This window comes from Salvelinus fontinalis, chromosome 6 (genome assembly GCF_029448725.1).
Source record: "Salvelinus fontinalis isolate EN_2023a chromosome 6, ASM2944872v1, whole genome shotgun sequence".
NCBI classification, from domain to species: domain Eukaryota; kingdom Metazoa; phylum Chordata; class Actinopteri; order Salmoniformes; family Salmonidae; genus Salvelinus; species Salvelinus fontinalis.
Window position 1 is genome coordinate 46,482,748 of NC_074670.1, and position 21,608 is coordinate 46,504,355.

Below are 21,608 nucleotides of genomic sequence, written 5' to 3' on the forward strand. Positions count from 1 at the left end.
GTTTTACATTGATGCTACCAAAAATGCTAACACATAGCTAGAGTCTGAATCTAGACGGGAGTAGCCAGAGAAAATACATACACCAACGTCGGCTACTAATTACACCTCATAAAACATTTCAGAAAAACATATGGTGGATAGCTAATGAAAGACAGATATCGTGTGAATAAAGCCAACATTTCCGATTTTTGAAGTGTTTTACAGCGAAAACACAATATATCGTTATATTAGCTAACAACATAAGCTAGCTTAAGTCAGCACTAGCATTGGTCAAGCGCTAGCCTAGCACAGTTAGCCCAGTTAGCACAGCACAGCTCAACAGATATATGAAAAAGCATCCCAAATTGGGTCTTATCTTTGTTGATATTCCATCAGAATGTTGTAACGGGGTCCAATGTCCAGTAGAGTCTTTAGTTGGGTTCCAGAACGAATTATTTCCCTCTTTGGTTAGCAAGCACAATAGCATTGCGGCGCTACTCAGCGTTTCTTCAAAAAATTCTTCCGTCGTATCACATCTAAAGTCCAGAATAAATTGCAATAATATAATTAAAGTATATTGAAAAAACATACTTTAGGATGATTTTGTGACATGTATCAAATAATATCGTAGTCAGAGATCATATTCACCGTTATCTACCTTGTTCCAGAAGCCGAGACCAAATTCTGCTTCGCGCCCGGAATTTTTTTTTAACTGCGCAGGTCTCACAAGAAGGTGTGTTATTCAGTCCATGGACGAGATATTCGACTCCTTTCAATTCTCACTTCCGCATTACAGCCTGACGAAGGCGTGTGACGTGTTTCTATGGTCCCAAGTCAAAGGGCCTTTTATAGAGAAGGTCTTAAAGAGACACATCGCATTTTGGAAATCTCAATTCGGCTGGGAAAATGGCTGTAAAAATATTTCTGTTCGACTTAGAGAAACAATTCAAACCTTTTTAGAAACTATAGACTGTTATCTATCCAACAGTAGTAAATATATGCATATTGGAAAATAAAAAGTTTCTTAGGAGGCCGTTTGAAAATGTGCACACATTTTCCAGTTTTTTCAATATTCAGCTTGCAGCCCAAACAGGTTTTAAAACCACAAGTCCAAATCCCTATCTCTATCCATGGCTAATTTAGGAAAGGGCCAATTTTAGCTAGCTAGCTAGTCACTGGAGGAATACAACACGACGAGTTGCAACAATTCAAGTTGTTTCTGTCAATTGCGTATTTATCTTGATGCGATGTGATAGGAGTGAAGCCAAATCCAAACTGACTTCCCTTGACACGCTGATTGGGTATTATTTTATACTTTTTTTCAATAAGGGAAGCCAAATGCTTCTCTGGCTTCCCTTGCATTAAATGTTATGGGCAGCAACAATGTCATACACTTTATGACCAGACAGCATCAGATAGATGGCCTACACATATAGAGACAGAGGGAAGCTGTTTCGCTAGCTCACACGCTTTCTCCAGTGAGATGAAAACACAGAGCGATGACAGAAAATGTATTTTACGTGTTTTTTCATTTTTCTAGGTAAATGTTTTGGGGAAGCCTGCCTTCCCTTGGCATCCGTGAATACACTCCACTGCTTTTCATTCTCCTGCCCAGAGACTAATAGGAATTGATTTGTTTGAGCTCTCTGAGAGGAGGAAATTACAGTTTACCCTCATTTAGGCATCAATGACTGGAAAAAACTGCAAGCCAATTGGCAAGAGGGGAAGAAAGTAATTAAAGAAGCGCGAGAGAGAGAGAGAGAGAGGGGAAAAAGTGTGGTACTTTGTCAGTGTATTTGTTTGATCAACAGCACTCTCTGGTGGCCGTACAGGAAGTGAATCTGAAGACCTCAGAGAACGGACCTTTATGGCCTCAGAGCAAGACTGGCATGTAAGTGGGGAAAGACTAACTTCAAATCCCATGATGCAGTGTACTGTACTTTTGTACTGCTCCTCGTTTTAAATGTGCTGACTGTGGAAAAAGGTCTCTTGATACTTTGGATGTCAACACAGAATTTGCATGGGTCAGCTATAATGTGTGCAATTCATTCTGATAACAGGTGCATTAACACAACAGTCTTTTGTGAGTCAGTGCCTGCGTGCATGTGCACAAATATGTTTGAGGTAGATATGATGCCAAAATATTAAATATTATAGCCAAGTCCAGGTTTGACCATTTGATCACTGACATTTTGTTCTGACCAACTCAGTGGCCTTGTTGTTTGAGTGTCCACCCTGAGATTGGAAGGTTGGGAGTTCGATGCCCTGCTGAGTCATACCAAAGATGGGACCCAATGCGGCTCTGCTTGGCACACAGCATTGAGGAGATTGTGGGTAAGGCTCTGTGATACATTAGCATCCAGGGGGTCCATCAAGCTGCCTCATGCTACAGAAACAGGAGATAGGCTCCTGTTCCTATGAGCCGTTCCAGCTTGCACACTCCAAGGCTCGTGCAAGGTTAATGACTAATTACTTACTAATTGTGTTCTGAATCCTGTTAAATAGTCCAATAGCACCAAGGACAGTCTTAGTGCACCAATCCAACAACAAACTCCAGGCACTAAGTAGGGCACAAACACAGTCTTGTGTTACTTGCGTATTGTTTGTGTTATTGTCTAGGAACTGTGGATGATGAGGTGATTTGCATTGACATCAGTCCCATTGTAGATGACCTTCTCCAGAACAAAGGTAATTCTGTATATTAGGCAAAGTATAGACGGGCACTCACTCCTCGCCAATGGAACTCAGTGCATGACCAGAGAGACTCAGCACAAGAGGTAAAATACTTTATTCAATTCAATAATGTAACGGTATAGGCTAATGTATTTCATTATACTATCAACAGGTTAAACAAATGTTATTCAATTTTTTGAGTAAAGTTTTCTAGGTTTTTGACATTATTGAGAATGCCCTGAAGTAAATATTGTTTTTAGGATTAATTTACATTTGAACCCATTTCTATTTTGATAAAAAAAATTGATTAATAGAAACTGAATGACGTCTCCTGTCTCTGTCAGATGTTACCTATGAAAATGATGACAGGGACAGGCCTCTATTCGCTCGCTTGCCTTCTCATGATCAGTAAGGAACAATCCTATAACGATTTTCAAAAATCAAGTTGTTTGTTATTACCTTGTGAATATTATGGATTCTTCTTCCTCCTCCTATCGAATGCTCTATGTATACCTCTCTCTCTTTCCCTTTATCCTGGCTCTCAATCTTCCATCCCTATTTCCCTCCTCACCCTCCACACTCCCTCTCCCTTTCCCTCGATCCGCCTCACTATTGTCTCTCTATCTCTCTCACCTTGCTCTCTCTCTCTCTCTCTCACTGAAGGTAGTGTCCGTTCTACCTGTGTTCCTTTGGAGTGTCTGAGGTGTGACATAATCGCCTCACCTGAAGTGTCTGGGAATCACAAAGCAGATGAGGGTAAACCCTTCACTTTACATATTGCCCTGACATTTTATCTTTCAAATCAGACCGTTATAGTATTCTAGCTTAGTGTTCCTGTGTTAACTTGATCTTTTTTGAAACTCCGACAAAACTATGACTGCTCTGAAAATATATATATTTTTCTTTCTATCTTTCTATCTCTCCCTCAGCCATCTGTGAACACCTGTGTTCTAACACCACCCAATGTCTCAATACCACTGGTCAGTATTAATTTCATATCAGTCAGTATACTCACTACCTCCAATAAATAGTTGAGTTCTCCATTTTGATATGGTGGTTGTAGAAATGTTAATTAAATATGAATGTATACAGTACCAGTCAAAAGTTTGGACACACCTACTCATTCAAGGGTTTTTCTTTATTTTTTACTATTTTCTGCATTGTAGAATAATAGTGTAGACATCAAAACTTTGAAATAACACACATGGAATCATGTAGTAACCAAAAAAGTATTAAACAAATCAAAATATATTATATATTTGAGATTCTTCAAAGTAGCCACCCTTTGCCTTGATGACAGCTTTGTACACTCTTGGCATTCTCTCAACCAGCTTCATGAGGAATGCTTTTCCAACAGTCTTGAAGGAGTTCCCACATATACTGAGCACCTGTTGGCTGCTTTTCCTTCACTCTGCAGTCCAACTCATCCCAAACCATCTAAATTGGATTGAGGTCAGGTGATTGTGGAGCCCAGGTCATCTGATGCAGCACTCCATCGCTCTCCTTCTTGGTTACAGCCTGGAGGTGTGTTGGGTCATTGTCCTGTTGAAAAACAAATCATAGCGCAAACCAGACAGGATGGTGTATCGCTACAGAATGTGTCTTGAATGTGTCTTTAAGTGTGTCTTGAATTCTAAATAAATCACAGACAGTGTCAACAGCAAAGCACCCCCACACCATCACACCTCCTCCATGCTTCACGGTGGGAACCACACATGTGGAGATCATCCGTTCATCTACTCTGCGTCTCACAAAAACACAGCGGTTTGAACCAAAAATCTCAAATGGACTCATCAGACCAAAGGACAGATTTCCACCGATCTAATGTTCATTGCTCATGTTTATTGGTGTCCTTTAGTAGTGGTTTCTTTGCATCAATTCGATCACGAAGGCCTAATTCCTGCAGTCTCCTCTGAACAGTTGATGTTGAGATGTGTCTGTTACTTGAACTCTATGAAGCATTTATTTGCTTTATTTGCTACATTCCCAATCTGGCCCTCAAACCATCATGGTCACCTAATAATCCCCAGTTTACAATTGGCTCATTCATCCCCCTCCTCTCCCCTGTAACTATTCCCCAGGTCGTTGCTGTAAATGAGAACGTGTTCTCAGTCAACTTATCTGGTAAAATGAAATACAAATAAATAAAAAAATTTATCTGCAATTTCTGAGGCTGGTAACTCTAATGAACTTATCCTCTGCAGCAGAGGTAACTCTGGGTTTTCATTTCTTGTGACGGTCCACATGAGAACCAATTTCATCATAACACTTGATGGTTTTTGCGACTGTACTTGAAGAAAGTTCTTGAAATTTTCAACATTGACTGACCTTCATGTCTTAAATGAACAATGGACTGTCATTTCTCTTTGCTTATTTGAGCTGTTCCTACCATAATATGGACTTGGTCTTTTACCAAATAGGGCTATCTTCTGAAAAAACACACCTACCTTGTCACAACACAAGTGATTGGCTCAAATGCATTAATTAGGAAGGAAAGAAATTCCACAAATTAACTTTAACAAGGCACACCTGTTAATTGAAACGCATTCCAGGTGACTACCTCATGAAGCTGGTTGAGAGAATGCCAAGAGTGTGCAAAGCTGTCATCAAGCAAAGGGTGGCTACTTTGAAGAACCTCAAATGTAAAATATATTTTGATTTATTTCAAACCTTTTTGGTTACTACATGATTCCATATGTGTTATTTCATAGTTCTGATGTCGTCACTATTATTCTACAATGTAGGAAATAGTCCAAATAAAGATAAACCCTGGAATGAGTAGGTGTGTCTAAACTTTTGACTGGTACTGTATATATCTGTCTCTCTGACAAAATGTCTCTGAGATAACCAGAGACAGGGATTCTGTGCTGTCCTAATTTGTTTCTATCTGATATTCTCTCCTTCCTCTTTCAGATGTAGAGAATTGCATAAAAGGTATTGTAAAGAAAGTGACCTAGTGGAATGTGACAAACAAAAAAAATCACAAAACTCTGGCCTCTATCTATGACAAACAATATATGTATTCTGTATAACTCTTTTTAACCCCTCTTTAACCACTCTTCGACTCAACAGATTTTGAAGTTTTTCTGAACACCAGTTATGGGTTTGAAGTGGAGGAGGGTGATGACCTCACAATGGAGTGTGCCCACGACCTACCGGTGAGAGTTCATGACCTGCTGGTGTTTGTCTGGCTGAAGGATGGGCTTCCCCTGGAGGGCGAGAACAATAGCACGGTCACCTTGGAGAGGATAGGCATAGATACCCCTGCCGAGGGGAAATACACCTGCACCATCCAGAGTCCCTGTGGCAACTTCACCTCAGATCCAGAAGAACTTGAATTTAAAGGTAGACACACTCGCAGTCATATTTGAGACTTGAAAAGTCTGTTTCTACTCATAATCAAATCAAATCAAATTTTATAGTCACATGCGCCGAATACAACAGGTGTAGTAGACCTTACAGTGAAATGCTTACTTATGAGCCCCTAACCAACAGTGCAGTTTCAAAAAATACAGATAAGAATAAGAGATAAAAGTAACAAGTAATTAAAGAGCAGCAGTAAAAAAATAACAATATATACAGGGGAGTGCCGGTACAGAGTCAATGTGCAGGACACCGGTTAGTTAAGGTAGTATGTACATGTAGGTAGAGTTAATTAAGGTGACTATGCAAAGAGAGTGGCAGTGGTGTGGAGAGGGGGGGGGGGGGAAATGCAAGTAGTCTGGGTAGCCATTTGACTAGATGTTCAGGAGTCTTATGGCTTGGGGGTAGAAGTTGTTTAGAAGCCTCTTGGACCTAGACTTGGCGCTCCGGTACCGCTTGCCGTGTGGTAGCAGAGAGAACAGCACTAGGGTGCCTGGAGTTTTTGACAATTTGTAGGACCTTCCTCTGACACCGCCTGGTATAGAGGTTTTGGATGGCAGAAGGCTTGGCCCCTGTGATGTACTGGGCCATTTGCCCTACCCTCTGTAGTGCCTTGCGGTCGGAGGCTGAGCATTTGCCATACCAGGCAGTGGTGCTACCAGTCAGGATGCTCTCGATGGTGCAGCTGTAGAACCTTATGAAGACCTGAGGACCCATGCCAAATCTTTTCAGTCTCCTGAGGGGGAATAGGTTTTGTCGTGCCCTCTTCACGACTGTCATGGTGTGCTTGGACCATGTTAGTTTGTTGGTGATGTGGATACCAAGGAACTTGAAGCTCTCAACCTGCTCCGTTGCAGCCCCATCGATGAGAATGGGGGCGTGCTCGGTCCTCTTTTTCCTGTAGTCCATAATCATCTCCTTTGTCTTGATCACGTTGAGGGAGAGATTGTGGTCCTGGCATCACACAGCCACCTCCTCCCTATAGGCTTTCTCACTGTTGTCGTGATCAGGCATACCACTGTTGTGTCATCAGCAAATTTAATGATGGTTTTGGAGTCGTGCCTGGCCGTGCAGTCATGAGTGAACAGGGAGTACAGGAGGGGGCTGAGCACGCATCCCTGAGGGGGCCCTGTGTTGAGGATCAGCGTGGCGGATGTGTTGTTACCTACCCTTACCACCTGGGGCGGCCCGTCAGGAAGTCCAGGATCAAGTTGCAGAGGGAGGTGTTTATTCCCAGGGTCCTTAGCTTATTGATGAGCTTTGAGGGCACTATGGTGTTGAACGCTGAGCTGTAGTCAATGAATAGCATTCTCAAATAGGTGTTTATTTTGAACATGTGGGAAAGGTCAGTGTGGAGTGCAATAGAGACTACATCATCTGTGGTATTACAGAATCGGACAGGGAGAGGTTGAAAATGTCAGTGAAAACATTTTGCTAGTTGGACAGTGCATGCTCGCAGTGCATGTCCTGGTAATCCGTCTGACCCTGCGGCTTAATGAATGTTGACCTGTCTAAAGGTCTTACTCACTCACGCTGCGGAGAGGGTGATCACACAGGCTTCCGGTACAGCTGGTGCTCTCATGCATGTTTCAGTGTTATTTGCCTCAAAGCGAGCATAGAAGTAGTTTAGCTCGTCCGGTTGGCTTGTGTCACTAGGCAGCTCTCGGCTGTGCTTCCCTTTGTAGTCTTTAATGGTTTGCAGGCCCTGCCACATCCGACGAGCGTCAGAGCCGGTGTCGTACGACTCGATCTTAGTCCTAGATTGATGCTTTGCCTGTTTGATGGTTCGTCGGAGGGCATAGCGGCATTTCTTATAAGCTTCCTGGTTAAAGTCCCGCTCCTTGAAAGCGGCAGCTCTAGCCTTTAGCTCAGTGCGGATGTTGCCTGTAATCCATGGCTTCTGGTTGGGGTATGTACGTACGGTCACTGTGGGGATGACGTCATCGGTGAACTTATTGATGAAGCCAATGACAGATGTGGTGTACTCCTCAATGCCATTGGAGGAATCCTGGAACATATTCCAATCTGTGCTAGCAAAACAGATCATAACTGGATCAGTCGATGTCAACGTATTTATTTTTTGTTACTACTCACTAAATGAGCCTGGTGTGACAGGGACCCCCAAAAAATACATGTTCAATAGAATTCCTGAATTGCAATAACACCCTGTGTTACTTCCTCTGTCTTCCACTGGGCTGTCGCTCTGTCTGTCCCTCTGTGCTGGCCCTCTGTCTGTCAGACCTGACAGTGGTGATCATTGTGATCTGTGGTGTGTCTGCGGTGGTGCTGGTCCTGGCCCTGGGCATGGGCATCAAGATCATGCTGAAGAAGGACCTTGGTGAGTCATTCACAACAAGAGAAACAATGAATAAAACAACCGTAAATGTGTAACTTTGCATGTGACGAAAGCTCTTTCGCTCTCTCTCCATCTCTATCTCTCTCTCTCTCTTTCTCTCTATATTTCTTTTTTTTCTCTCTACAGCGAAGACCAAGACCAGGATGCAGCAGAATACTCAGAACCTATGGAACACCGCCAACACAACAGAGTAGGGTTTTCTTTTTCCCAAAAACTTAGCCATTTTCTTCCTGTGAAAATTGCAAGCCTTTCCCGGGCATCCATGTATTCCCGTTAAAACAGGAAAGGCTTTTTAAAAGCATATAATATGAGCAAAGAAAATCTGATTCACTGTAAATGGAGAAACATACACACGTGTCTAACGGTTTCTTGCTCTATTTGTTGCAATTTAAAGGTCCAATGCAGACGTTTGTATCGCAATATCAAATAATTCCTGGGTAACAAGTAAGTACCTTCCTGTGATTACTTTAAATTAAAATGGTAAAATAGATACAAAATTAGCTTCTTACCAAAGAGCAATTTCTCAATCAAGAATTTTGCTAGGACTGTCTGGGAGTAGTCTGAGTGGTGAGGGGAAACTGAAAATGTGCTGTTATTGGCAGAGAGGTTTGGAACTCTCTTTCTTATTGGTCTATTAACTAATTTACTGCCTGGTGACATCACCAGGCGGGTCAAAACTCAAACAAAAAAAAGGAATTATCATAATTTTCACAAATTCACAGTTATTCCAAACTCTAGGAAGTCACATTTTTCACTGCACTAGGCCTTAAATCAACATAAAGTTCCCTCAAAGTCACCACACTATTTCGTTGATGTTGCCTAGTTTTAATGTAGGTCTATGAAGCACTGTTGGCCGACTGATAAAATATTGTTACAGCCTAGTGAAAATTACGGTCATAACCATGTCATAATATGTCATAATAGCTGACATAACTTGTCGTAACCTGTTATAATATGCTAATAACACTGCCGTGACACTTATATTTCAGCCTGTTGTGACATAATGTACACAATGTAGGGTTGTCAGCTGTTTTGTTAACAGTGAGTAGCCACAATTGATATTTCCAGCCTCTGCCAGTGCAACTTGGTCGGGAAATCTCATAATACCAGTTACCGGTAATAAACCCTACAACAGAAGTATTTGGCTACTGACCAGGCCCAGAGAAACATACATACCCATTCAGTTTTCACTTGTTTATGCATCTGTATCTGTGCATGTAGTAGACTTTACCTTGAGCCAGAAAGCAAAGGTTAAGTCCTCCAACAAACCTGGATATTTCTGTCTGTCTCATTCCAGATTTTCAAAGTACTTTAAAAAAGGAATAACAATGTTTATTTTCTTGTAAATGTATTCAATTCCAGCCTAGATTATTTTCACCCTCCACAACTATTTTGAATATGTGTGTTTGTTCCATCACTTGTGAGAAATTGCATTCCATTTAATAAAACAAGTAAAGATTTGAAAAGATGACTCTCAGAGTTTCTAACTAAGTGTGTGTGTGTCTGTGCGTGAGTGTGTGTGTGCGTGTGTGCATGTGTGTAAGAGGCCAGGCCAGGGCGGCTCTATTGTGTAACCAGGCGACGGGCTCTTAGCAACCAGATTAGCCACTCCTACTGCATAGTGTCTCCATTCAGTGGAGTAAAAGCACCAGGAAATGCTGTAATCCTCTCTCTGGCCTATCCCATGTAATCCTACTGCCTGCATATAGGGACACTGTGTGTGCTCTCTTTATTTCTATGGGTTTTGGTGTGAGTGTGAATACTGTATGTGTTTGTGCGCGGGAAGAGAGAACAGCGGGTATGTGTTTGCAGTACCATATGGTAGTCAGGCTTAATTTTTTTTGTGTGTGTGTGTGTGTGTGTGTGTGTGTGTGTGTGTGTGTGTGTGTGTGTGTGTGTGTGTGTGTGTGTGTGTGTGTGTGTGTGTCTGTGGTGGAGTGTCAGTAAGGCTGTTTCTTCAGTTTCCTCACTAGCAGGTGGCTCAGAGATAATCCAAGTAAAGCTCCAAGTGGGGATGGAGGGATGGACGGAGGGAGGGAGGGAGAGGGGGTTAAGGGTGACTGTGGACAGAAGACGAGGGCTAATTCTGGTCTCCTAATCCTAGTCCCAAACCTCCCTCCCCCTCTTTGACTTTTCTTCTTCGCCTACCCAACAGTGCTGAGCAAGCTAATGTAGAGAGACAACTCGCCGACCGTCACACACACACTTAGTCATACACACAGGGTTTTTTAGGAGGAAGAGGAAGAGGCAAAAGCAGGTGCCTTGTTTTCACCCTAACTAACAGGTGACCTATCCTGGATAGCAGTTAGCGTACCTGTTGGGTTTAGCAGAGAATGTAGCTGCAGCCTATCGGCTACACCACACAACACACACCACCATGGGAGAAGCTACAAAGGTATGTGGCCTAATATGGAGGCTTCTATGGCTCGTCGTGTGTTTGTGTGACCGATGGGAAATAATTGGAGTGTTCTCTTGATATGAGTGAGCGCCACAAGAGTGTTAGCAAATTATTTTCTAATGAATGTTCTATCTCATCTGTATGCATAACTCAACAAATTGGTCTCGGGTTGGTAAAAAAATGTCACTGGTTGAATAAGTGGAACCGGCCTTAACTGTACATTTCATTGTATATGTAATGTTACAAGCAAAAGTGCTCATTGTCAGGAAAGAGTCTCTTACTAGTAATGTTGGTGAATGTTCTTTGTGTGTGGTTGTCCTCGTTGGGTATGGTGTTTTATGCATGTGTGTTTGTGCTATTCTTTTCAGTAGTCAGAGAGTGTGTTTGTGCAACATGCGTTAATCTTGTTATATTAGTCAGTAGGCTATTACATTAATGGGGCCGAAATAAACGCTAATGCTTTTGTAAATGAAGAGGCAGATTAAACCTTACACGGGAGAGATAGGGAAAGAGAGGAAGAGAGAGAGAGAGAGAGACATTGTGAGAGCGAGCACGAGGGATAGATAGAAAGGGAGGGCGAGAAAGGGAGTCCTCGTGCTGTAAGTCAACTGTTTCAGAGAGACAAGGCTTTGACAACATGCCCTTATTTCTTAGGTCAGGGGCTTACTTAGGTTCTAAACATACAGTGTGTGTCATAACAAGGTGTTCATTATACTGAACCCTACTGGGGGGGGGGGGGGGGGTGCAATTTGATTTCTGTAGATTGTCTCATAAACCGCACAGCATGTCATTAAGTGAATGGAAATGATCTGAATGGGAATGTTGCCAGTCATTCCCGGGTGGCGCAGTGGTCTAAGGCATTGCATCTCAGTGCAAGAGGCGTCACTACAGTCCCTGGTTTGATTCCAGGCTGGTTCACATCTGGCCGTGATTGGGAGTCCCATAGGGCCCAGCGTTGTCCGGGTTTGGCCAGGGTAGGCCATCATTGTAAATAAGAATTTGTTCTCAACTGACCTGCCTAGTTAAATAAAGGTTAAATCATTTAAAAATCGCTCCATCTGTGTACTTCCTGTTTTCTCCCTCTGATGACTATTTAAGTGATGTGGGACATGCTCTACTTGTGGCCACTAGAAAGGGGGCTTCTAGGGCCTACCGTACTCATGGAATCAGAATATACAAAACCTGAAGTTTTTTGTCATCAGCTACAAATCGGATGGATGGATGAATGGATGGATGTATACATGTCACTTAACATCTTGAAATTAATATGATCACATTATAATAGATTGTAACTTTTCCATAGACAAGTGTGTTGGGATTGTTATGTTATGGTAAATGAACTACGGTGTCAAGCAGTAATACAATTAACAGAATTTTACTGAATTGTACTGTGTCTTCCCTCAGGGCTTGCTCTCGGTCCTTCAGAAGTTGAAAGGGACCACAGAGAGTGTGGAGCTGAGGATAGTTCTACTGGGTCTGGATAATGCAGGCAAGACCACCCTACTGAAGAGCCTCGCCTCAGAAGACATCAACACTATCACACCCACACAGGTCAGAGGGCATCACACACAGACATACACAGACATACAATGCACACACACACACACAACTATGTATTACTATACTTGTGAGGACTTTCTGGGGACCAACAATTGATTCCCATTCCAAATCCTATTTTCCCTAAACCTAACCTTAACCCCTAACCCTAAACCTAAACCTAACCCTAACCTTAACCCTATCCTAACCCTAAACCTAACCCCTAAGCCTAAAATAGCATTTTTACAGGTGAGGACCAGCAAAACTTTTCTTGTGAGGACTTCTGGTACTCACAAGTATAGTAAAATGCGTACACACACCGATACACACTCTCCCCCCCCCCCCCCCCCCCCCCACTCTCTCTCTTGCTCTCTCTCTTGCTCGCACAGCATGTAAGACACCATCACATTCATGCATATACACAGCTATAGCATTACACCACACTTGCACTTGTCTTTTCCTACCACCACGGATGTTGCTGAAAGCAGCTTTTTTGAGAAGAAATGCACTTACCATGACTCTGATATTTAGTTTTCTCACCTAGCTATCTTAAGATAACTATACTACCTGTAAGCCGCTCTGGATAAAAGTGTCTGCTAAATTACTCAAATGTGATTTAAATGTACTATCAACACTCAGGTGATGGAACAAAACATCACCCCGACACAGACAAAAGAGAATGACTCCAATGTCGCCGTAGCCTCTGGGACCAGGGTTAGAAATAAGGTAAAGGAAAGGTGAAAGAGCAGGGTGGACTTCAGTGAGAAAGCAGGATGGTAAGGATTGGCTCAGTAGGTAGCATGCAGGTAGCATGAGGCTGAGGCCTGTCTCTACTGAGGGATCATGTTGTTACACAACCTCTCACTGCTGAGCCAGACAGAGGCAGTGTTATGAAAAGCACAACCCTGGTTGAGCAAAGTTGTTGTTGTTGTCCTTTGTTCACGGGTCTATGTTTAACTGTAAGTCTTAAGTCTCGTTCATTCCCTGTTGTTCTGACAGATTTTTTGGGTTGAGAGAACAGTGATGAATGGTGGGCTTGACTTGACTTTATTTCATCATTTTAGCTGCTAGCTGGTTAGAGGTCCTCAACAACAGCTCTCTAATGAAATGCCCGGTCACACAGTACTAACCCGTGGTTTGTCTTTGACACAAGGGCTTTAACATTAAGAGTGTGGCCTCACATGGCATGAAGCTGAACGTATGGGATATCGGAGGACAGAGGAAGATCCGTCCCTTCTGGAAAAAATACCTTGAAAACACAGACTTACTGGTGAGCACCTAACAGGGTCATTCAGATCTACTGCATTCTGTCGCATGATCCTCATGTTGTGATCAATGGTAGCTCATTAAGGTAAGGAGAACAGCTATGCCCAACAATCCCATGATATGAATGCTGTGGGTCTAGAGGATGATATTGCACGTAGTAAATATGGGATGGCTACGGCGAAATGATACTTTTGATCACTATATCTACCCTGGATCTTTCAGATGTTTATAGTTAATTATTTTCGACTTCCAGATCTATGTCATAGACAGCGCAGACAAGAAGCGGTTTGAGGAGACGGGACTGGTAAGCATGGCACACCTCATAGCTGTAATAGCTGTCTGTAATAGCTGTCTGTAATAGCTATCTAGCTGATGTGATTACAGCCCCATCTCATTGTCTGATTATGTCTAATTACATAATTGTCACTGATCTGTATCTGTGCGTTGAGTTCTCTTTCTTGCTCTCTCTCTTGCTCTCTCTCTTGCTGTCTCTCTCTCTCTCGCTCTGTCTTTAGGAGCTGGAAGAGCTGATCGATGAGGAGAACTTAAAGGGTGTGCCAGTGCTCATCTTTGCCAATAAGCAGGACCTGGCCACGGCCTCACCCGCCAGTGAGATCGCTGAGGGACTCAACCTGCACACGTACCGGGACCGCCAGTGGCAGATCCAGGCCTGCTCAGCAGTGTCCGGGGAGGGAGTACAGGTCGGTACTGTTAAACTGGAATTAGACCAAATGATTGACTGGTTGAGCTGCATATTAGTTAGAATCAGGAAATCAATATATTCTTCCTGAAGGTTTGTGTAGCACTAATCAGAATGAACGAAAACACCTGAACATGTGCGTAAATGTCCCTGCTGATGAGATTTGAATTGAACCATATTATCCTCCTCACTCTGCTCTGTTTTCGATCATCCACAGGATGGCATGAACTGGATTTGCAACAACATTGTAAATAAGAAGAAATAAACTACCAGCCCTACTGTACCAATCCTCACTTTCACCAGAGGGAAACATACCCAAATATTGTATTTTTACACTGTCTGGTTATTTATTACTGCAATGTGTGTGTGTGTGAGATATTATTTTAAATGGTGCTCCAATGAAAGAAGAATATCGGCCCTAGAATTTTAAGGATTTCTTTTTTTTTTATATTTACAAATATGCCCTATGTGAATATGCTGTAATAAAATGATCAAATTTACTTAAATTAGCATAATGTCCATATCCTGTAATTTCTGTTTTACCCCATGTCTGGAAGCTTCACTTGGAGAGTCTCTGTGTTTTCTTATTTATAATGTTACACAATGAGAGAATTGACATAAAGATGTAATCATTTTGTTTGAGTCAGTCAGTCAGTTCGGTAATCACCAGAGTAGCGTATGTGTAAAGTATGTGTGTAATGTACAAGTATTTGTGTTTTGAGATTTTGAGATTTTTTACATTAAAAGCATTAGTCACATTTGCTTCTCAGTCTATTTGGTTTCAAACCCTTGGTCAAGTGGTACAGTATAAGCGTCAAAATCACATTCAATCACTCCTGCTCATGGAACACCTCAGAGTTTTTAAAGGCCCAGTGTAGTCAAAAACATGATTTGCCTATGTCTAATATATATATAGTTGAAGTCGGAAGTTTACATACATCTTAGCCGAATACATTTAAACTCAGTTTTTCACCATTTCTGACATTTAATCCAAGTAAAACATTTCTGTTTTAGGTAAGTTAAGATCAACACTTTATTTTAAGAATGTGAAATGTCAGAATAATAGTAGAGAGAATGATTTATTTCAGCTTTTATTTCTTAAATCACATTCCCAGAGGGTCAGAAGTTTACATACACTCAATTAGTATTTGGTAGCATTGCCTTTAAATAGTTTCACTTAAGTCAAATGTTTCCGGTGGCCTTCCACAAGCTTCCCACAATAAGTTGGGTAAATTTTGGCCCATTCCTCCTGACAGAGATGGTGTAACTGTGTCAGGTTTGTAGGCCTCCTTGCTCACACACTCTTTTTCAGTTCTGCCCACAAATTTTCTATAGGAATTGAGGTCAGGGCTTTGTGATGGCCACTCCAATACCGTTAGTTTGTTGTCCTTAAGCCATTTTGCCACAACTTTGGAAGTATGCTTGGGGTCATTGTCCATTTGGAAGACGCATTTGTGACCAAGCTTTAACTTCCTGACTGATGTCTTGAGATGTTGCTTCAATATATCCTCATAATTTCCTCCCTCATGATCAGCCATCTATTTTGTGAAGTGCACCAGTCCCTCCTGCAGCAAAGCACCCCCACAACATGATGCTGCCACCCCCGTGCTTCACGGTTGGGATGGTGTTCTTCGGCTTGCAAGCCTCCCCCTTTGCCCTCCAAACATAACGATGGTCAAACAATTCTATTTTTGTTTCATCAGACCAGAGGACATTTCTCCAAAAAGTACGATCTTTGTCCCCAAGTGCAGTTGCAAACTATAGTCTAGCTTTTTTTATGGCGATTTTGGAGCAGTGACTTCTTCCATGCTGAGCGGCCTTTCAGGTTATGTCAATATAGGACTTGTTTTACTGTGGATACAGATACTTTTGCACCTGTTTCCTCCAGCATCTTCACAGGGTCCTTTGCTGTTGTTCTGGAATTGATTTGCCCTTTTCGCACCAAAGTACAATCACCTCTAGGAGACAGAACACGTCTCCTTCCTGAGCGGTATGATGGCTGCGTGGTCCCATGGTGTTTATACTTGCGTACTATTGTTTGTACAGATGAACGTGGTACCTTCAGGCACTTGGAAATTGCTCCCAAGGGTGAACCAGACTTGTGGAGGTCTACAATATTTTTTCTGAGATCTTGGCTGATTTCTTTTGATTTTCCCATGATGTCAAGCAAAGAGGCACTAAGTTTGAATGTAGGCCTTGAAATACATCCACAGGTACACCTCCAATTGACTCAAATTATGTCAATTAGCCTATCAAAAGCTTCTAAAGCCATGACATAATTTTCTGGAATTTTCTAAGCTGTTTAAAGGCACAGTCAACTTAGCGTATGTAAACTTCTGACCCACTGGCATTGCGATACAGTGAATTACAAGTGAAATCATCTGTAAACAATTGTTTGGGAAAATTACTTGTGTCATGCACAAAGTAGATGTCCTAACCGACTTGCCAAAACTATAGTTTTTAACAAGAAATGTGTGGAGTGGTTGAAAAACGAGTTTTAATGACTCCAACCTAAGTGTATGTAAACTTCCGACTTCAACTGTATTTCCACACTATGAGGTTGGAATATTACAGTGAAATTGATAAAATTATCATAATGCCATTTTAATGTAACAGCTGCATGAAAGTACCACCTGCAATTTCAGCCTGTTTTGGTGGGATGTAGTTTAGGTCTTTCTGGTGACATCGCCAGGCATTCAATTAGTTAATAGAGGAACAGGAAAGAGAGTTCCAAACCTCTCTGCCAATAACAGCTAGTTTTCCATTTCCCCTCACCACTCAGACCACTCCCAGACAGTCCTAGCAAAATTCTTGCTTGAGTAATTGCTCTTTGCTAAGAAGCTATTTTTGATTATTTTTGACCATTTTAATTGAAATCAATCAAAGTACGGTATTAAATTGTTCCCCAGAATTTATTTGATATTGAGATAAAACGTCTGCATCGGACCTTTAAAGAAAGATATTTTGAAGGCAGGAAAGCCCATCCACTGCCTCCTGACATAGTGGTCCAGTATATGGATGGAGATTGTCACACACCCCTCTCGCGGAGGTACTTGGCCATGTCACACACCTTCTTGTTGACTATCCCGCCATGCACCCCTCGTTTTCCCATCACAAACACCAGAGCCTTGGTCGTCAGGGCAACCGTGAGAGCCAAGCTCTCGCTGCCTTTGGTCCGGATGTCAATGAATAGGATCTCTGTCTCAGGACCTGTCATATGGTCTCGTATCACTGCCATCTTCCGACCTCCAACGCTGACCCCCTCCTGCAGGAGACTTCCTCTGTCTTTGCCCACCAGAGCCTCCACTTCCAGTGGGCAGATGGCAGCCAGGACACCTCCAGGCTTGGAGGCCCACACGGCCTTGTTGTCGTACAGGCCAACGATGGCTACGTCCTCCACAAACTTCTCCTTCAGAGTGGCTTTGATATAGTCCCTCCACTCTGCCATCTTTGTTCAATCAAGCAGCTGACAGATGGGTTGTTTGTTGGCAGTTGTTTTGACTGTTCAGCTGTATCTGGTTTTGTCGTGTTGACAGTACAAAGAGAAGCTTGATTGCTAGCAAAATGTCTAATTCTGTGTTACCATAGCAATAGAATCTTTTGATAAAGGCATTTCCATAGCAACCTGTATGCAGATCAAAGCCTACAGCTAATGAAGGATGCTGTGGCTGACTAATATCTATATTTGCAACAACATCATCCTTGGCCACATGGTGCTGAAGCCGACCTGTGTGGCCAACAGGTGGCAGTATTGGTGAGGATGAAAATAAAGTCATGCTTCTGTGATTTGAAACATTGATATGCAGGGAGAGACTTTGGTTGTGACACATAATCAGAAGCCGAACCATCACAAGATTAGCCTCTTAAATCATGTGTGAAGCCTGGCAAGCCTTCATGGTGATGACTCCGTAGGAGATGCAAAAATACCTCGCCACCTGTTCCCTACCCTACACAGTCCTCTAGTCTAAGCCTCATCCCACAATCATTTATTGAACAGTCCATTCTACTATGTGAACGTGGGTTTTACTTAATTTGAAGGGAAATGGGTAGAACTATATTTCCAGTCTGCCTTCTCCAAATCGAGGGGATTGTGTTGTGTACAGAAGAGAGACAGGTTTAGATTTTAACATTTCGGCCTACATTTCGGCCTACTGTTATTTCCCCCAATATGTGTTCGAAGGGTGGATGATATCAAGCCTCTTAGCAAGGAATGGTTGTCATGATAACCTTCCCTGTTAACCCCTTCACTTCATCCATTCTCCTTCTTTCTCAACTGGCTGAAGCCAAGACTGTCGAACTGTTAAGGTGTTTGAAGCCACAGATGCACGTAGAATAACAAACAGTCTCCCAACTGAGCTGCCACCAACACGAAGCAGACAAAACTTTAACTTTGCTGGAGTATTGAAACACATCATGATGAGATGTTTTGAAACATTACATGGTGTGTTGTAACACCACTTAATCAAGTGTTGTGTAACACCTTGCCAGGGACTTGGAGCACTACCGGAAAGGTTGAAAATATTATTTTAGTGTTTCGAGTTCTGTTAACGGCAGAATTAGATACCTTCACTTTTGCCGTTGTTTCCTCTTTCTAAAGCTTCTAAACACTATTATGGTGTTTTAAATCCTGTCCAGTGCAGAATTAGATCACCTCTTCAAGAGTATTTTCATATTTAACACTGATTTATGTATCTGATCATTTGCCAGTTTAACCCGTTTTGGCAGGCATTGTTGAGTACAGTGCTCAATCCACCATCAGAGATGTTATAGCCAGCACTGTAGGATACTGTATTTGCCTCTCTACCATTAAAAGCTGGATATGTGGGAATGGGTCATCTCATCATTGAACGTAATTCTGCCTGACTGTTTTGATATCCATTCAACATGATCCATTACACCTCATAATAACTCACTGGGCACACAACGTCATTTCAACGTGGATAATTGGGTCATATTTGGTTGAGACGTTGATCAATGAGATTACAATTTAAATTCACCAACTCAAAAATAGTTTATTTTCCATGTAGATTCCATGCCACAATACATTGACAAATTACATAGAAAAATTGTTGATTCGACCAGTGTGTGCCCAGTGGGAAGCTGCTTAATACTAATATACAATAAAAGTATACTTTTCTTTTTTTAAACAACATTATGTAAAAGTCTAAAAATGTGAATTATCCACAATCCTCTAAAAACAGAGCCACGTGGCAAAATAGGAAGTGCAAGAAGCTTAAAACCAGACTTCCAATGAGTACAAGCACAACATTTTCTCAATCTTTGGTTCTCCTTATTAAAGATACTTACATTTTGAGCAACACATTAAGTCAGATTTCATCTGAATTGTTTGGGTAAAATGAAATGAGCAAATCATTGAAACGTCTTGCATTCATTTTTATTAAGTATATTTTGGTTGTTTATTTTTTGGGTCAATTTCAGTTCACCTCAGAATAATTATTTTAGAATGTGGCTGTGTGGTTGAGTGTGTAAAATTACAATTAAATTCCAATTAAATGTACCATCTTACTGCCACAGAAGTCAGGGGTGCAATTCCTACTTCCACCTGTCCCACTTTCACTTCTTCTCTGTCTCCTCCTGTTTCTAATCTGTCTTAATAAAGCATTGAAAAAATCAAGGTGTAATTCCACTGAAAAATAATATTCTCCATAGGCCCTTAACATCAATCAATATTTAGGCTATAAATCATTTGCATTTCTTAACCATTTGATTGTGAGAATGTTTTTTGTGTTTTGATGTTGCCTTTTACATGCACTGAAACCCCAAAAGGTATTCTCACGAGACTTAAAAAACCCATCATTGAGATTGAAGCACCACTTTGGGTGTTTCAGAGTACTTACATTCTGTTTTAAAACACTTTCTGTGTATCATAATGCTTATATTGGATTAACATTCAAACACCCTCCAAACGCCTGGTCTCTGGTTAAGTTACTGTTACTGTTCATGGATTCATTACAAAATCATGTTTTTTTTTTGTCTTTCTATTTTTTCAGTGCAACAAACCAACCAATCAGCCATGACAGCAGTCCCCTACCTCACTTCCAGCAATCCTCTGCCACCTGCCATGACCTCTAACCCTGTCTTGACCCCGGCCTCTGGTTGGAGGAGGAGCACATGCAGGTGAACACCATCCTGATCGTCATCAACTTCTGCGTGGCCCGCTTCCTGCACCTGGTAGCCTTCTTCTCTACACGTTCTGCTTCCGCTGCGGCCTGCAGCCGTCCCCGGAGGACTCCCGGCCCGCACACGGCTGCAGTCTGGATCGCAGGGACGCCACCTTCCGCGGCAGCTCCATCCGACTGCCAGTCTGTTGGGAACGTGGTCTGAAGGACATGCGAGAACTAGAGAGGCATGCAGACAGGAGAGGAAGGCAACAAGTCCTCTCTGGACTATGATGCTTTCTATTATTTTCAGACTTCGTATGATGTTTTCATGCTTCTATATTCATTTCTCGCGTTATGCTACCCAGCATGCAACAGTGTTCAGGAAGTATGGAAGGCATAGACCTGTTTGGGTGTGTAAAGGAGGAACAGTAGGATGTTACACTACTGTACATAACTTTTGAGTGCATGCGCACAGTACTCCCTAACGTGAATAAATGAATATACTGTATATACCATACACATTGTATTGCCCTTTTCTGGAATCTGTCTGTCATGTGTTGTGTGTTCTGTATGTCACCATTTCATGAATAATATAGTGCAGAACAAAAGTACTGCTTATGTATATTGACTTGTCTGTTCTGTGCGTTCCCTTTCCATGTATTATGAAACAGTTTCCACTGAAGCACACACACACACACACACACACACACACACACACACACACACACACACACACACACACACACACACACACACACACACACACACACACACACACACACACACACACACACACACACAGATACACACACACAGATACACACACACAGATACACACACATACTCAGTGTATGTTTGACCTTCAGTGACTTGCCTCTAAGTGGTCTCTATTGTAACCCAAATGCCAATGCAGTATATGTGTGCGCGTCAATGAAAATAAGCTCCATTAGACTTGCTCTAGCTATGTTGTCACCTTGTTTTATTTCCACAGCGGTGACATGTTGTTCCGTGCTGTTGTGCAGTAGGCTATGCGTGAGAAAGGCTAACACAGCGGAGTGAACTCACGCAGTGCAGCGGAAGCTAACAGTGAAAGCCAGAATACATTTAGTATGTGATACAAAGTAACCACATGTGCTCTATTCAATATGTAGGAATCATATACATTCTCTTTTATGTCAGGTCAACAGGATATTATTAAACATATGTGACTAATCT

General features: G+C 42.0%; 4 protein-coding genes across 7 annotated transcripts in view; 2 read left to right on the forward strand and 2 right to left on the reverse strand.

Annotated features, from left to right (window-relative positions):
• Nucleotides 1-1,260: 1,260 nt before the first annotated feature.
• Nucleotides 1,261-9,797, forward strand: LOC129857912 (uncharacterized). The gene is made up of 7 exons (XM_055926601.1): nt 1,261-3,060; nt 3,316-3,408; nt 3,582-3,632; nt 5,566-5,586; nt 5,725-5,997; nt 8,255-8,353; nt 8,498-9,797. The coding sequence occupies exons 1-7, from the start codon at nt 2,997-2,999 to the stop codon at nt 8,563-8,565; spliced, it is 669 nt and encodes a 222-aa protein (XP_055782576.1). The 5' UTR covers nt 1,261-2,996; the 3' UTR covers nt 8,566-9,797.
• Nucleotides 9,798-10,375: 578 nt separating this feature from the next.
• LOC129857913 (ADP-ribosylation factor-like protein 3) lies at nt 10,376-15,022 on the forward strand. Its single transcript, XM_055926602.1, has 6 exons — nt 10,376-10,766; nt 12,174-12,320; nt 13,459-13,575; nt 13,825-13,875; nt 14,087-14,272; nt 14,489-15,022. Exons 1-6 carry the CDS (start codon nt 10,749-10,751, stop codon nt 14,534-14,536), a joined length of 567 nt encoding a protein of 188 aa, XP_055782577.1. The 5' UTR covers nt 10,376-10,748; the 3' UTR covers nt 14,537-15,022.
• A 1,184-nt stretch (nt 15,023-16,206) lies between these two features.
• On the reverse strand, nt 16,207-17,973 carry LOC129856717 (profilin-3-like). Its single transcript, XM_055924446.1, has one exon. It carries the CDS (start codon nt 17,717-17,719, stop codon nt 17,300-17,302), a length of 420 nt encoding a protein of 139 aa, XP_055780421.1. The 5' UTR covers nt 17,720-17,973; the 3' UTR covers nt 16,207-17,299.
• Nucleotides 17,974-21,355: 3,382 nt separating this feature from the next.
• LOC129857914 (soluble guanylate cyclase 88E-like) overlaps nt 21,356-21,608 on the reverse strand; it is a 7,898-nt gene continuing 7,645 nt past the window's right edge. For all 4 annotated transcript variants that reach the window (XM_055926606.1, XM_055926605.1, XM_055926603.1 and 1 more), the window contains exon 19: nt 21,356-21,608. This exon is cut by the window's right edge and continues 461 nt beyond it. The gene's annotated coding sequence lies outside the window, so the exon portion shown is untranslated.

Excerpts from the sequence above, each read along its gene's own strand:
- LOC129857912 (XM_055926601.1), top strand. The coding sequence starts at position 2,997 with ATGTTACCTATGAAAATGATGACAGGGACAGGCCTCTATTCGCTCGCT. Across the intron at positions 3,061-3,315 it reads CGCTTGCCTTCTCATGATCA|GTAGTGTCCGTTCTACCTGT; the intron begins GTAAGGAACAAT and ends CTCTCACTGAAG. Across the intron at positions 8,354-8,497 it reads CATGCTGAAGAAGGACCTTG|CGAAGACCAAGACCAGGATG; the intron begins GTGAGTCATTCA and ends TTCTCTCTACAG.
- LOC129857913 (XM_055926602.1), top strand. Across the intron at positions 13,576-13,824 it reads TTGAAAACACAGACTTACTG|ATCTATGTCATAGACAGCGC; the intron begins GTGAGCACCTAA and ends TTCGACTTCCAG. Across the intron at positions 13,876-14,086 it reads GGTTTGAGGAGACGGGACTG|GAGCTGGAAGAGCTGATCGA; the intron begins GTAAGCATGGCA and ends CTCTGTCTTTAG.
- LOC129856717 (XM_055924446.1), bottom strand. The coding sequence starts at position 17,719 with ATGGCAGAGTGGAGGGACTATATCAAAGCCACTCTGAAGGAGAAGTTT.